We start from the raw sequence: 16,847 nt of genomic DNA, 5'->3' as shown, positions 1-16,847 counted from the left end.
CCATTGACAGTATCGACAGTAGCAGCAGCAGCAGGAGGAGCAATATCGTTATTGTCATTGACAGACATAATCCTTAAGATTGTTGAAGCTGACCTAAAAAATAAGAAAAAAAATAATAACCTGAGTTGTGAAAAGTTGCACTGTCCTTAAGGATTATTTTTGTATCCTCCAGGATTAAACAGGTCTTCTAACAAATGTAGGAATCAGGAACAATAGTAATAAATTTATTAAAATAATAACCTAGTAGAAGAAAGAAAAAAAGAAAAAAATTCTACAGAAGAAAAGATATTTTTCTATGTATGTAATCAAAAGCGATTCATTTTTTTATATTAAAAAGAAGATGATCGTTCATAGCCTAAAAAATTGGAGTAATCTCAGCCATGAAGATCACTTTCCTAAACTGTCCCAGATAATGTTATAGTGTGTTTTTAACCAGCTAAAGAATAGCACAAGTTGGTTAAAGATATTATCTCATAAAACAAGAATAATAATAGCTACTTTTAAATAGCTACAGAAAAGGTCTTTTGATAATAGTAAAAGGCTAGGAAATAGGTTGAGTTGTTAACTTGGTAAAACAAAAGTTAAAAATCCATCAGTTAATAAAACGTGGCTAACAAATATAATTCTCAATATTGAAATATTTATAACACAAACTTCCCTCACCTCAAGCTTTCCAATGGCACTAGTTTTTCAGCGATCGAAATCCGTTTCAAAATCGACGACTGAGATCGTCTGTAGATTTCTTCGGATGATCGGGTGCTGGAATCATCTTCTGCATGTTGTCTCGAGTCCGTAGGCGCACTCGGATCATTGATCAAACTCCACTGGCTAGAGGCGAGTCGGCTCATTGATCAAGCGTCTTGGTAATTCTTTAGCCTGTTAATTTTAGATATTGTTGATAATAAATTATTTAATTTAATTTTTGTATTGAACACGAGAAAAATTATGTGAGGATTAATTGTCGAAATAAATATTATATCGGACTGACTACCAATAATTGTGATCTGTGGTGTGTTGCAGAGTCAGAAAAAATGATTTAGCTTTGGTGGCCCGACTCTCGTTAATAATTAAAAGTGTTTCTGGCAGGTCCTGGACCCGTTATACGGGGGGTAAACATCTGTAATCTAGGGGAGGTTCTGTCGAATTTTTGAATCAAAATTCTTAAGAAATCAATTCTATGAGTCTAGGCCTAGGGTTATTTGTTAAATGTTTTACTTTTACTGATTGAATTATTACTGTAAATAGATAATCCATCAGTTTAACTCAATCCACCTGATGCTTAGGAGTAGACCTATTCATGAGCCTGGGTACCCGCCCAGGCCCGTCCTCTTTGGGCCGGGCTTGGATAAATTATTTTTAGTACAAGCCCGGGCTGGCCTGAACCTAACGAGAAGCCCGGATTATTATAGGCGGGCTTGGGATTTTATATAGAAACCCAAGCACGGCTCGGTCCGGCCCGATGTCTAGTATAGTTACTAAAAATAGCTTTAAAATAAATATGTCATACTCAGCACTCGAACCTATGACCTTCTTTTTATAATCAAGTGCCTTATACCATTTAGCTAGCTATTATTTCTATTTATGATTTTGTTATTATTAATAATATATAAATAAAAACAGAAAACCCTAAATGTAATTAAAATTTGGGACAATGAACGCATACGGCAATTATGACTAAATAACGGTAAACTAGGTCCTGCTCCTTCTCCGTCTCCATCTCCATCCAACAAAATCACTCTCTGTGTGTGTGTAATAGGAAAAAGAAAAAACAACTTCGTCAATCACGACTTTTTCTGTAAAATAACTTTGGTAACGTTTCCTTCCTTTTTTTCAGAATTCTTCTTTCTATAATTTTGTTTATTCCAATCTTTATGCAGAAGAGCACTTGTTTCTATAACGTTTCCTTCCGCATTTCCTCGTGCAAAAGAGCACTTGTTGCAGAAGACACAATCTGGAGCTCTTGGTAATCTTTGGGTATTATGAAATTTTGATCTTTTTATTTTATTTTTGGGTATTATGAAATTTTGTTAGATTTTTTTTTTAATTTCTTTGGTGGGTTATAGACTGAAATTTATATTGATTATTTGAATGGAAATCTGACATTTTCTATTTGTTTTCTTTTTACGTAATGTAGATTAAAATTTAGTTCATGGCTGAAGAATAAAATTTCATAGTACCCGAAAATGACAAATATAAACAGCCCATTGAGGATGGCTTTGCAGAATATGAAGTTTCCAAAAAGCGAGCAAAGACTACTTCATTTGTTTGGGAACATTTTGAGCTAATCGGAAACGATAAAAATGGAGATGAAGCCAAAGCGAAATGTAAGCATTATAAGTCTATTTTGGGTGCTGCTGCAAAAAATGGAACATCACATTTAAGGCGTCATATAACTAAATGCTCAAAACATAGAAATGTAAATATTAAACAATTTCTTATAGGTAGTGAAGTATTAACTGATAGGAGTAATTCTATAAAGAATTATAAGTTTAATCAATGATGAATTGCGCCATTGCATTAGCATGTTTGTTGTTGAAGGTTCTCATCCTTTTACTATTGTGGAAAAAAAGGGTTTTAGGCGCATGTTGTGTAAGCCGTGTCCTCAATTTAGAGCATATAGTAGGCATACTCTGAAAAGAGACATTCTTACTTTGTATGTGAAAGAAAGGGATAACCTTAGAGAAATGATTTCCAATGCTCCTGGTAAAATTTATTTGACTACTGATAATTGGAAGAGTCAATATACAAAATCCGAATAATTCTACCAATAAGATCTTAACCAGCCATTAAGTATATTTGCATTACTGCTCATTTTATTGATGATAAGTGGAAACTACAAAAGAGAATTTTGAGATTTAGAGCATTAGTTCCACCTTATGACGGCTTGTGCATAGCTGATGAGATTGACTTATTTTTATCTCAATGGAATTTGAAGCATAAAATATTTTCAATCACTGCCGATAATGCTTCTTACAATGATACTATGATTTCTATCCTTAATGATCGTCTCGTAACAAAAGAGTTTTTTGTATGTAATGGAGAGTTTTTTCAAATCCGTTGTTGTGCTCATATTTTAAACTTAATCATATAATCAGGTTTGGATAGTATCAGTAATATTATTAATAAGATCAGAGAAATTATGAAGTATATTGATAAATCATAGATATGTAGAAAAAAGTTTTTTGATGTTGCAAAAAAAAGTTTTCACTTAGATGTTAGGAGAGAATTTAGGTTTGATTGTCTTACGAGATAGAATTCGACTTATACAATGCTTGATAATACTCTTTACTACAAGAATGTGTTTGATCATTTTGGGAGTAGAAGTCATGTACTTAGGTCTTATGAAATCTCAGAAATTGAATGGAAACATATTTCTATGATTCATAAATTTTTGAAGGTATTTTATGAAGTGACAAATATATTTTCGGCTCATAAAACTCGTACTTCAAATTTATTTTTTAAAGGAGTGTGGAAAATCTATTCAAAATTATTAGAAGTTACAAATGAGTCATCTCACCTTCTATGCAATACTGCTAAGGCTATGCAACCTAAATTTGACAAATATTGGCCTAATTATAATGGAATTTTGAGTTGTGTTGCACTTTTAGATCCTGGATGCAAAATTAATTTTTTGAAGTATTGTTATGGTAAAATATATGGCAAAGACAAAATGGATGAGATGGTAGAAAAAGTTGTGACTACCTTCGTAAGTTGTATGAGGAGTATAGACAAGAAACTAGTTCTAGTGTTGGAACTTCAAATGAGGAACCATCAAGTGGTGGCAATTTTGTTAGTGACATGGGGGATGAGCAATTTGAAGATTACAAAAAAAATTTGGATGAAACAACTACCGTACATGATAAGTCACAATTAGATCTTTATTTTGAGGAACCGACTCATAAATTGAGTGAAGATTTGGATGTTTTGGAGTTTTGGAATAAAAGTTCAATGAGATATCCCGAACTCTCAAAAATGGCACGCGATGTTTTATCAATTCCAGCTACAAGTGTTGCCTCGGAATCCGCTTTTAGCATTGGAAACAAGATCATTACCGCTTCTAGAAGTTCTCTTAATTCTAAGACGGTTCAAGCTTTAAATTGTCTCAAGGATTGGATTCGTGCGGAAGGTAATAAAAGTTGTTTATTTATAATTCAATCTATTTTCTGAATTTTATTTTCAAAATTAAGTTTTATAACTAATTTTTATTTTGTGAATTTTTGTCTAAGTGAATTTACACCCAAATTTGAATCTGATAGCTCAAGTGAGGATGATATTAGTGATTATGATGGCGAAGAAGAGTGAAATTATGGACTTTTAGTTAAGTTTATCATTTATATATTGATTTAGCTTACTAGTTATTTTTATTTATATAAGATACTTATTAATTTAAATATTTTTTATTTTGTAGGAAATGTGAATTTGCCTTGAAGGAGTTTTCATCTATATTGTTGTACTTTTATTTCAGTTTTTGGAGTTTTATTTAGATGGTCAAAAATATTAATTGATGTTTGTATCTTTGTTATCATGATGAACATGATTATTGGGTTTAAATTTTAAATATTTGTGTTGAATATTTGTGGACAGTGTTTTATACACACTGTTACTGTTAGTATTAGTATATTACTGTTTTGAAGTTTCAAATTAGAATTTCATTTACAGGTTTAATAGTTAGGCGGGCCGGGCTTTTTAAAGAATTTAGGGGCTTGGGTAGAGAGATATTAAAAATCTTCGGGCTTGGGCGGGCTTGAGCTTAATCAAAAAAAAGTCAGGCCCGGCCCATGAACAAATCTACTTAGGAGCAAAGCAAGGAGGTCGTCGGAACTGTGAGTTAAAATCATATATCTGTTATAAATGTGTCATGCTAAAATTTTACACAACAATTCTGATTAAATGATTTAAGAATTAAATTATTTATTTAATTACTATATATATATCATTTTCTACATCATTGTTATTGTGATTACATGTTGACTCGGGATAAGACGACAATAGAACATGCCACCTGATGGGTTGCATCAGGACCGCGTGCGCACCGGTATGAATCTGAGACAAGTAGTAAAAGGATAATTTAGGACTTGCTCTGGTCGAGTTCAACTCTCTGGGCTGTATAGAGTGTGTTTGACGGAGTAAAGGTCCCTGGTCGAGCGTTGCTCTCTGGGTGACGACTTTATTGGAAATTAAGTGATCAAACTGGACCCTGGTCGAGCTCCGCTCTCTAGGCGCCAGTCTTGTTGGAGTGAGAGAGCCGAAAGGCTAAGGCTGTTAGTGTTGGGGTTAAAGTTCTCCTAAGGTACTCGTCTCATAGGATGTAAAATATATTTTATTGAATTATGGCATGACACACATTTTTACATGACCTAGTATTTTATTGATTAAATAAATATTTTATTGAAGTGGTTGTATTCATTTTTGGATATATGATTTTAATTCACTCTCGAGACTGACAACCTCAAATTTAACTGTTTTTCAGGTGTTTGTTAGTTTCCTGGAGTTCTTTTCCTCTAGCAGCCAGATTCCTTCATCTTCAGGTTAATGTAACTGATTTTATTGGAATGTTTGACTTTTAAGGTTCTAGATTCTCCGCAGTAGAAATTTCAGACTTATCATTTTGTAATTGCATGTAAATTCGGGTTTTGCCTAATTATGCTGGCAGACCGAATTAAATATGTAGTATCTGACGGTTAAAGGTTACTCATGGAATAGTGCTAATGGACAAAATCTGGATTATACTTTGATTGAGTTAGTGAATTGTCAGGCTTACTACGAATTTTGGTGGCCTTAAGCCTACCTTTTCCCTAGTGCCGGTCATGGGTCTACAGATCGAGTCGTGACAATAATAGATTAAAAATATATGATATGTAATTAATTGGATTGAAAAGGATGAAATATAGTAAAAATAAAAAAAAAACATATTATGCTTCATCCATAGAAATTATCTAGATTCTAGATTTCTTAAGAATAATAAATTAATAGTTTTAGAAAAAAAAAATTAATCATAATATACAATGGCGCTTATATTGGTGAAACATATGGATTTTCATTACCATTTTAGTCAATGATAATCATTTTATAATAATATTCTTACTTTAATAATTAATTTATTATTTAATATCATATATACAATTTTATAGAATTTTCTAATGAATTTATGAGTCAATTACTGTAAACTCATAAACATGAGATTTCAAATTTAGATTCATAAATACAATAAAATCTTTTTATAGTTATATACTTAACATAAAATAAAATTTATAACTATGAGAAAGTTATAATTTAATGAAAGTTTAAATAATAATTTTTTTTGACTTAATATATAATTTTATTAGTGAAATAGTTATAATTAGAAATAAGAATATACAAATAAAATTGAGGAGGCAAAATAATAATATAATAAATAAAATATTGTATCACATATTTAAAAAAATATATTCAAATTATACTATATAAATAAATACTTTCTTAAAAAGGGACTTGAATAATTTATAACTTATTATAATATAGAATTTATTCTATTTAAAATTGGAAACTCATACTGAAATTCTTTATGATTCTGAAGATATTATTTCTATATAAAATATCAATATATAGAGATTTTACTATATAGCTAAGTTTCAAATAAATTTTAAAAAATAAAATTTGAATGATACTTTTTATTTTAAAGAGTATAATCTTTGTAATAATGAAAATCTTAAAAAATATTTAAATATAAAAAATAAAATATTTTATTTAACTCTAATAAAATTTTTGTAAGTTTTTTATTTTTTTATTTAAATAAATAGTAACAAATTTTTTAATTTTATTAATAAAAAATAAGAATAACAATTATCAATTAATTAAGAATATAGAAATTTGAATGTTCTAATCATTGCTCATGCATTATACGGCTATCATTATTATTTTAATTATAAAATTAAATTAATAAATACAACTTAATAAAATTTTTAAAATGTAATATTGATTAATAATATTCTAAAAAATAATGACAAAGTAGTTGTTTTAAATAATTTTTTTTTTATTTTTTTAAGGTTTTAAAATTTTATTAATGTAATAATATAAAAATTATTTATTAATTTTAATCTTATTTGAATTAATACTATTAATTTAATTAGAAAATTCTTTTGATAATAAAAATCTATTATATAATTAATAGATTAATTTATTATTAAATAATAACATTAAAAATATAATTTAATAAAATTAAAGATTATTATTTAATTAAAATAAAATAGTTTATTAATAATATAATTTTAATATATAATTTTTATTATAGAATTAATATTATTTTATTAAAAATTATTAATAATTAATAATATTAAAATATAATTATTATAATCAGTGTTTAATTAAGCATGTAATTTATTAATTAATAAATTGATTAAAAATTATAAAATATATATAAATTAAAATTTTATATAAAAAGTAAATAAATAATGAATATTTAAAATAAAAATTCTAACTACTAACTACATATTAATATAATTTTTAATGGTAAAAGTTAACTTGTAAAATTAATATATATGTATAAATTTATTGAGTACAAAGTCTCTAAATATATTAAAAAAGCAAATCAACTATTTGTGTTATATTTTTAAAATAAAATAATTATTAAAATATTATTTGTTATATAATTCTTTGAAATAAATAGATTGATATATATAGAGCAATTTAAAGGTGGGCCCACCGATGTCGACGAAGGACAATGTAAGATTCACGTCTCGCAAACGCTAAGCCCTATAACCGAGCACACAGACACTCTGTCTCTCCAGTGAAACAGGGATTTGCAATTTGGGGGATTCCCAAACCCGGAAAAGTATTTACGCTCCCGTGAATCAATGGTAATTTCCTCATCAATTAGGGTCTCACTGTTGATTTGGTTATCTCGAGCTTGTCTATTGCTAAGTTGGTTCTAAAAATTTTCGAGCTTGACCTAATTGCTTCTTTTACTCGATGCCGGTGATTCCATATGTTATGTTTGTTAAAGATTTTGTCTTTGTTTGATTTCTTATGGAAGCTATTTGTATGGCTGTGTGCCTTTATCATTTACTTCCTGAAAATTAATTACTGAAGTTAAAATTTAAAGATTGATGTAAGAATTGATAATCATTGACTTAGATCTTTTTTGGAACAAATCATGTATAAGATTTCAACTGAATTGAATTGAATTCCTGCAAACTCATTACTTTGTTCCCATGTTTTCATTTCTTTCAAATGCCTTAGTTTTCTTTTAAGTTGAAAGAGTTGATTCATAACATCTATAAAGTTTCCAAACATGAAAATTGACTATATAGATTTCAATTGGATTAAATTCTTGCTTCTTTAGACTTTCCAAACACACTATTGCTGAATCAAGGACTTATTGAATGGGCTATGCAAGCTCATACAGTGACCAGAAATTTGGATACCAGACATGGGACCTAGCAGTTTTTAGAATTTCAGAATATTTTATATTGTCGCCATTCTGTTTCTCTAATTTATTTTAGGTCTTATGATTTGCACTGGGAATACTGGCTGGGTTCTCATGTTATTTTGCATGTAGCAGTTTGGGAGTTCTAAAAATATTTTCATGTACTGACTATTAGGCTGATCCTGAGTTAGAAGCAATTCGCCAGAGAAGAATGCAGGAACTCATGGCTCAGCGGGGCATGGTAATCATGATTCATCATTTGTGTTTGTGAGAATTATTTGGCATCTGCTGGCTGTTCCTTTCTTTATGATCATGGAATTACTCAAGTTGTGGATGAACAGGGAAATCAGCAAGGTTCTGAACAGCAGAAGGCTCAGGAGGAGGCAAAGAGGTTAGTTTGTGTTTTGTCTGCACTTTTTCTTCATAGTTATGGGCATCTGTTCAGTTATCATGTCCTTTTTTTGTTCTGACTTCTGAACATGAGATTGGAAAACTGTTGTAATTCATTTCCTTGTGGCCATATAGATTGCTTTGATGACCTTTTCTTTTGAAATAGCTTTTTGAAATCAGTTTCCAAAAATTAAGACAACAATGCATTTTGAAATCAGTTTCCAAAAATTACGACAGCAATGGTTTCAGAGGTTGGGTTGCTGTCTCAGATGGCAGATTTTTGGAATGTGCAACAGATTTTCTATTCTAGAGATAGTCTGACCTGACATATTAATGCATTTGATGTAGGGAGGCTGAGGAGCGAAGGCAAATGATGCTTAGTCAGATTTTGTCTGCTGAAGCACGAGAAAGACGTCGGTTCATTTCTGAAAGTTATATTTATTAGTTGCTAGTACTTAGAGCACACATTCTTATATAAATATTATTTTATAATTGAATTCTTGAAACACATTTTTACATGCTTGGTGTATGTTCCAATACTTGAATTAAATGGTAAATTTAAGGTTAGTTGTCATTTGATGTGCCACTTATTATTTAAGAAGCATAATGTAGTATCATATCAAAGAACATTATCTGTCCTATTGGTTAAGGTTGTTGCTGTAAAGTAAATCAGTGGTGAGAAACAAAATTCTCTTTCTTTATGTTAATAGGAATCTTATGAAAAAAAGATCGAAAACTAAAACAAGAAGGAAATATTTTTAAGTAACTCTTTCTTTTGTATCTTCATCAAGTCTGCTTTGCTTGCGAACTTACTGTCTATCTATTTGACTATTATGTATTCTTGCATCCATTTGTTTGAAACCAATAGATTCAAGGAGGTGGCTAAACCTCTTTAATTTATAAAAAAAATTTAGTGCAATTTCTTTTGAGAAAAAAAAGTATTTCCTATTCAATTTATTCTCCCATGTTTTCAGTTGTACTCATCTATGTCGTGGTCCTATATAAACAAATTGTTTGGAATAATTTTTATGGCCGTGTATGTGTTCACATGATTGGATAATATGATGTTGTTTTGTTTTATGAACTCTATTATATTTTGATTTAAGCAGGAGATTGACTTAATGCAAGTTTTAGTGGAAGTATAAATTAACCTGCAATTGGTTTTATAGATGCCCTATGGCCCTTAGATGTGGAAGAATTCCTTTTGCGCCATTGCAGTTTTGCTAAGTCTACGTGTCAAGAGTATCTTTCCAAATTCATAGAGTTTTAAGCTGCTCCTATAACAACTAATGCTCTCGAGGTGTAAAATTAGTTAAAGGGATACCATATTTTTTAAACTGTAGACTGCTCTTGCATATTATACTTGTGAGGGCCTTCCGCTCTTTTTATTTGTTATTTACTTTGACAAGATAAGTCTGATATGCCTATGAAATTTATGTCAACCCGCTTTAGGATGAACGATTCAAGAAGTTGGTGCAATGTTTAATTTAGATCATGCACTAACTATTGGTAAATGAACCATCTCCTCATGAGACCTTTGAGCTGGCCTTGATATGTGGGTGCAAAAGAATAATGCTTAGCAATGTCAATCACTTGTGTCGTTAAAATTTTTCTAAAAAGTGGAGGGCAAGGAATAGCGAAGCTAACCATGCAAGAATCTTGCAATTCTTCAGCGGAAGCCTATTATTCTGTTTTGCATAAAAAAATATCTCTGTTTTGTTTTAATCTTTTCTTTGCCTTTTATGTTATCTGGTCCAACTGTGTTTCCTCTGCTATGACACAATCTCTGCAGTTGCCCGAATTGCTCTAGTTAAACCTGAAAAGGCACGAGGTGTTGAAGATGTTGTACTAAGAGCTGCTCAAATGGGTCAGATAGTTGAGAAGGTATGTTGGAATTCTTGCAGTTTGGTGGATTTGTTTCTTGCTTAATAGATGTGGGTATAGATGGTCTATGTAGAAGCTGTCAGTCATAACTTGACTGGATTCCGTCCAACAATTCGGAATTTAAAACTGGACTAGTTTAAAATTTTTTCAGGTTTCTGAAGAGAAGCTCATTTCATTGCTGGAACAGATAAACAACCAAGCAACCAAACAGACAAAAGTCACTGTAAGTCATGAATCTTCTTTTATTTCTTTTAATAATCATATGGTTTGGATCTCATACATGTTTATATCTTAATTCTACAGATCCAGAGGAGGCGGAGTGTTCTAGATGATGATGATTAATTCATATATGTAAATGTGTGTACCGTTGCTTATTGCATGCATGGAAAAATTATTTTGAGGGTTGTGTTGTACTCAAAGTATATTCTTTGGTGGCTTTGTAGTCTCAAATTTCCTCTTTGTCCTATCATTCTATAGCAAGTACACTCTTTGGCTTGAGTGTTGAATGTGGATGGCATTGACAACTACTACTTTGGCATTTAATAGCAAAATAGATATAAAAAAAACAAAAAACAAATTAGTGTTGCATTCTACTCATGATGTGGGAATGGCAATGTGATTAGTAGTATGAGTCGAGCTAAAATTGGGATTACCATTATTGCAGCCAGTTATCGGGTGGCCATCGTGAGGTCGAATTGAAGTTTGGCTCATTTTCATTTTGGTATTATCTGTTACCACAGATTCCTCTGGGAATTCTCCTTTGGTCTTGTTTGTACATGGGTGGCAATGACATTGTCAAAGTCTTTTATTTTTTCCCGTATGGTAATGGACAATGAAGCATACAAGTCAAAAGGGAAAAAGAGACCTTCCACGACAGGGAACGAGTTTGCTGCAGCATTCTTTTGCTTTCAGGGGGTGAATGCATTTTTGTTAATGGATTTTATCATTCGCTTGATAGATCTGATTTGATTCTTTTTTTATTTGTGATTTTGTCTGAATGTGTTCTTAGCCTTGGCTTGTTTGTGAGCGATACTTGTGGCTTTTATTTTCTTGTTTGGAGAAAGAGTAATGGGGTGTGCATGAATGAACAGATTCTCTTTGTGATAGTTTGTTTGGACTGCAAAACTGAAATCGCGATTCAATTTCAATTGAAGTTGATCGAGATACGATGATCAGAGTGACTCTTTTTCAATAGAGTTAAAGGGTAGTTTGGTCAATCCATGTAAATTTAGTGTCGCACTTTGGCGTTGAACAGGCAAAAAAGGCTCTGACGAACAGCTAACTTTCGGGAGAAGAAGGGACTCTGTAAGTGATAATTCAGCCATATTGGAAGAGAGTATTAGTATTTGTATCTTCTTCAAAATTTGACAAGGGATGAATGGCTTGTAGTTTTCCAGTCGCCTCTCGTGTGACACTTTTTAGTTCATTTCTTTTAAAGAAAGTGCCAAATTTTGTGTCGCCACGCCTCACCTTTTTCAATGCTTAAAAAATAATCCTAAATAGTAACAAGAAAATAGTAATGATAATGATGAGAAGAAAACAGATCGAATTAAATGAGAGGGGACGGGAGTGGTGATAACAGAGGGCCAATGAAAGAACGTCACAGCACATGCATTTGCATAACAACGGTGCCCTGATTACAAGAAAGCTCAAAAACTGAAAGGCTTCCAACTTCACAGCGCACAATCTTCTCTTCTTTTGACATCTCAAGTCTGAATCATCTTGCATTTTGTTTTTCTTGTTTATTTAAAGCCCATAAAAATAAATAATAAAAAAAGCCTCTTTTTTCGCTCTTTCAATTTTTTAAAAAAGGCTCTCAAAATCTCTGACTGAGTTCCGGTTAATGCTTGGTTGTCTCTCAACAATAGAAAGAGACCGAATCAAACTCTCCTCCTCCTCCTCCTCTTCTCTCTCTTTATCTCGGACGGATCTCCCTTTATTATATCTACTTCTTGAACACTTTTCTAATCTCACCCGTTTCTTATGTGTCTCTACAATTTGTCAATTTCTTTTCTTTTTCATGCAAATTCTACTCACTTTCACCACCCAGATAGCCAGTTTCTCCAATAACCCGCTACGCATCATTCCCTTTTAGTTTTCTAAGATTTCTTTTCCTTTCTGTTCCAAAATACACAGATGGAGAACGATCCATTACTTCCATATCATAGTCCACGGAAAAGAACACCACCGCAATTGCCACCCATTTTATGCCCTTTGCCAGAAGATGATGAAGTATCTCTGCCTCTATCTATAAGTCCGTCTGAGCTTAAAGAACGTCTTATTTTTGGCCCTTCACCTTCTCCTAATGATTCTACTCCCGTTTTTGAAGCTTTAACACACTCTCTCAATTCCCCAAGACCTTCATGTTCTAATCAAGAATTCAATTTTCATGACTCACCCCGTCATCATCAGCAGCCGCAGTCTTGGTTAATTGACCCCAATTACTCATGGACCAAGACCAATTTGCATAGATCCAAAACGGCACCAGCTATGGCTGTCATTAATGATAGTCTTAATTCTTCTCATATACCCAAGCCTCAATTCGGTAGTCAATCAATAGTTCGTCAAGCTTTTGTTCTATTGATATTATATTTGTCTTTTGGTGTGGTAATTTATTGGCTAAATCGTGGTAATTTTCTCGCAAATGAAACACATCCGGTTGTTGATGCATTCTATTTCTGTATTGTAACAATGTGCACTATTGGATATGGGGATATAACCCCGAATAGCACTTCCACCAAATTGTTTTCTATTTTGTTTGTCTTGGTTGGGTTTGGATTCATTGATATTTTGCTTTCTGGGATGGTTAGTTATATGCTTGATTTGCAAGAGAATTATTTGTTGAGGAATGCTAAGAGAGGAGGTGATAAGGAAGCTGCTGGTTCTGTTATATTTGATGTGAAGAAAGGGAGAATGCGGATAAGGATGAAGGTGGCATTGGCATTAGGTGTAGTGGTTCTGTGTATTGGAGTCGGCTGTGGTGTTATGCATTTTTTGGAGAATCTTGGATGGTTGGATTCTTTTTATCTATCTGTTATGTCGGTTACAACTGTTGGCTATGGTGATAAAGCGTTCACTTCATTGCCAGGCCGCATCTTTGCCTCAATTTGGTTGCTTGTTTCAACGTTGGCAGTGGCTCGAGCATTTTTATATTTGGCTGAAGCAAGAGTGGATAAGCGGCATAGGAGGATGGCAAAGTGGGTGCTTGGTCAACATATGACTGTTTCTGAGTTTCTTGCTGCAGATATTGATCAAAATGGCTTTGTAAGGTATGATGTGTTCACAAGTTCTTAAGCACTTCCATCCTTTAAATATGTTAACAGTTGGCTTGAACTTCATTAAGTAGAAAAGTAGTTCCAACAGATGAAAGAACTATATACTCCTTTAGATGGTCACTAATTTACTTTTACCCCGTAATTTTTTGGGGTGTTTAGTATTATTTATGTACTATGTATATTTGACCTTGTATTTCCATGAATCGAATATTAGGATTAGGACTTGAGTTTTGTTATTCTTTGGACAGAATAGAAAACCATATCCAGGCTCCACTTAGTACGATAAAGTGAAAGAAACTAATTAAGGGGCAAGTCTGTAGGATCATGGTCACTGGAGGTTAACCTATTCCATTGAATCACATCAATGCATTTCACCCTTCTTTAAATGAAATCATCCCCAGAAAATTTAAATGCTGGGATAAGAGTGTTTAAAATGGATTTATGATCGTACTTCTTTCTAGAGTTATCAAAAAAGATGGTTCTTTTTTCTTGCAAGTCTTATTGGAGTTTTGACTTTGAAAATAAAGAAATCTATGACTTGTTTAAAAGCAGTAATCTTATGTTTTAGAGGACAGCAAAATTAATTGCTTTAAAGCATGTTCCTAGTTCTCACGTTTTATCTCAACTAGCTGTTATTTTATTTCTAGACAACCAAATGTAAGCTTGGATAATTAGAGTAGGATGTAATAGGCTTAAGGATTTTAATTTATTGGCTCACTAGAATGTAGCTTATAAGGGATCACTAAGATATGTTAATTCAAGGAGTCTCCAAGTATAAGAGGCTTGTGAAACCCTGTAGGTTTTATGTGGGTGCTTTGAAAATTGTTAACTCAGCGATTATGGGCATACAAGTTGTAATTTGGTTCCAATTTCAAGTCGCAATGAATTTCAAAACAAAACTTATTGTGTTTCTTCTCCTTGTCATGACCCATGGGGACTTCTAGAGATCTTCAACTCTGAGGGAGTTTTGGCCATGTAACTGGATGGTCTTCTGTTTAGCCCATTGTATCAATAGACCATGGTAAATCACTTTTGATTATTTTTCTTTTGCTATATATGGCATAAGGCAGGCTGAAAACTATTACTCTTCTGTCAGTTTAGCAGATTTCCTGTTCAATAACCAGGGGGAGATGGACCATAGTATTACATCTTGTAGGAATTGGATAATCTGATTCCTTCCTAACTGTGTCTGCTGCTGGTTGTTAACTCATACTTTCACTGACCTTAGCAATACTTGTTAATATTTGCTATAATATCTAGGATTGTTTATCAGTATCTGGTTTAGAATGCTTTATTATTCTCTTCTCTATCGTGGCATGATTTGTTTGTATCATTCTCATTTTTCTTTATCTGCATTTGCTCAGTAAATCAGAATATGTGATATACAAGCTCAAGGAGATGGGAAAGGTTTCAGAGAAAGATGTTCTGCAGATATGTCAGACTTTTGATAGGATAGACGCTGGCAACTGTGGGAAGATAACCCTTGCTGATCTGATGGAAACGCACCAATGATACATGAGTACCCTTGGATGATAGTACTAGGCATGAGTAGGTGTCAGGCTGATGACTTAAGGGCTGGTTTCTATTCGAGTTGCATAGAGAAATGGTCTCTTATATGAACTTTGGGCCTGCACAGCTGGTCCTCATTAAAATCCATCCTGACTGCCCAATTAATTGTCATCTTGTGAGAGTTGAAATGGCTCCTCATATACTGAATGCTCTATGTTTCTGTTGCCTGTCGAGTTGTATAAATCATTCAGGTGCTTGAGGCTATTGCGTGTTTTGGCAACTGAGATAAGACTGGCTACTCGAGGAAGTAGCTTGGATGAATGGATGGTGCAGACTGGAGGTAGATGACATAAATTTTTCTTTAGCATGAGCAAATAGGATATAAGATTAGTTCTTTTACAGATGTCAAGAGATAAGGCTCGGTGCTTTTATAGTATTCGTTGTTCATGTTTTGCCTCCTCCTCCTCTCTGGTTCTGCACAGTGCGAATGCAAATTGTACAGACGGAGGTGGGTGTTCTCTCTGCCTCTCATAAAGTATATTGCTCTCATCAAGTTTGTACATTTCTTATCACCAATATGAGCAATTCATTGTTGCATGCTTGTCTGCATACGTTTTGTTATGGTGCACAAGTTGGGGGAAAGTAGCGCGAAGAGTATATGATCATGTGTGTGAGAATGAACCAGTCCTCGAGTGTGGTATGTCTATCCATAGGCAAAACACCAAAACCAGTGTCTTTTTTTTTTTTTTTTTTAATTCTCAAAAGTTGTTTATCCTCTTTTCCCCTTCTTTGATATTCTTTTCCTTTTGCTGTAGAAGTGCATTTCAGCCCCTAGAGCTTGCAATATATTATTTGGGACAAAGCAATGTTTTTAGCTTTCACAACATGGAACCCGTAGCTTCATGGTGGTGTTCACTGCAGTATGCATCATCCTGTAAATCCTTAATAGACGAGCTTAAATATGAGATCACCCCTACAAAAGCATCAAAAGTTTAGAATTCAGAATTACAATGAATCATGGTAGCAAGTGCAGCAATTGCCTATACATTGCAGCATGGAGCCAATTAGTGCTGTCATATTCCCCTTGCCTTCATGTATAACTAAGCTGCTTCTAGGTTCTACAGGCAGGACAAGAATGAACAGTGTTTGAATTGATTTCTAATGCAAAATATTTAAACCAAATTGCCAAAGGAAGCAGAGGATTGACCACTTGTTGAGTCATTGAAAGAGCTGGGCTATGCTTGTCCATACAGTCCGGCTGACAAGGATCATTTTCAAGATTCATGTAAATTTGTATGCTCCTCTTGATCGTGAAAGGCTGCTGCATAGTGGTTGGATACTTTTTTTTCCAAATTCAAGCCTGCATTTTTTGAACAATCCAACAG

The 16,847-nt window shown here is 32.8% G+C and overlaps 2 protein-coding genes across 2 annotated transcripts; both read left to right on the top strand.

Annotated features, from left to right (window-relative positions):
• Window positions 1-7,671: 7,671 nt before the first annotated feature.
• Window positions 7,672-11,184, top strand: LOC8284014 (DNA-binding protein DDB_G0278111). The gene is made up of 7 exons (XM_002519690.4): window positions 7,672-7,835; window positions 8,580-8,645; window positions 8,746-8,795; window positions 9,143-9,207; window positions 10,587-10,678; window positions 10,830-10,901; window positions 10,982-11,184. Exons 1-7 carry the CDS (start codon window positions 7,833-7,835, stop codon window positions 11,018-11,020), a joined length of 387 nt encoding a protein of 128 aa, XP_002519736.1. The 5' UTR covers window positions 7,672-7,832; the 3' UTR covers window positions 11,021-11,184.
• Window positions 11,185-11,337: 153 nt separating this feature from the next.
• LOC8284012 (two-pore potassium channel 3) lies at window positions 11,338-16,022 on the top strand. Its single transcript, XM_025157435.2, has 2 exons — window positions 11,338-13,947; window positions 15,318-16,022. The coding sequence occupies exons 1-2, from the start codon at window positions 12,815-12,817 to the stop codon at window positions 15,463-15,465; spliced, it is 1,281 nt and encodes a 426-aa protein (XP_025013203.1). The 5' UTR covers window positions 11,338-12,814; the 3' UTR covers window positions 15,466-16,022.
• Window positions 16,023-16,847: the final 825 nt, after the last annotated feature.

Source organism: Ricinus communis, chromosome 5 (assembly GCF_019578655.1).
Source record: "Ricinus communis isolate WT05 ecotype wild-type chromosome 5, ASM1957865v1, whole genome shotgun sequence".
Lineage (NCBI taxonomy): Eukaryota > Viridiplantae > Streptophyta > Magnoliopsida > Malpighiales > Euphorbiaceae > Ricinus > Ricinus communis.
The sequence above is the reverse complement of the archived record's forward strand: the minus strand, read 5'-3'. Positions and strand labels throughout refer to the sequence as shown.

Excerpts from the sequence above, each read along its gene's own strand:
- LOC8284014 (XM_002519690.4), top strand. Across the intron at positions 8,646-8,745 it reads TCATGGCTCAGCGGGGCATG|GGAAATCAGCAAGGTTCTGA; the intron begins GTAATCATGATT and ends GTGGATGAACAG. Across the intron at positions 8,796-9,142 it reads GCTCAGGAGGAGGCAAAGAG|GGAGGCTGAGGAGCGAAGGC; the intron begins GTTAGTTTGTGT and ends CATTTGATGTAG.
- LOC8284012 (XM_025157435.2), top strand. The coding sequence starts at position 12,815 with ATGGAGAACGATCCATTACTTCCATATCATAGTCCACGGAAAAGAACA. Across the intron at positions 13,948-15,317 it reads GATCAAAATGGCTTTGTAAG|TAAATCAGAATATGTGATAT; the intron begins GTATGATGTGTT and ends GCATTTGCTCAG.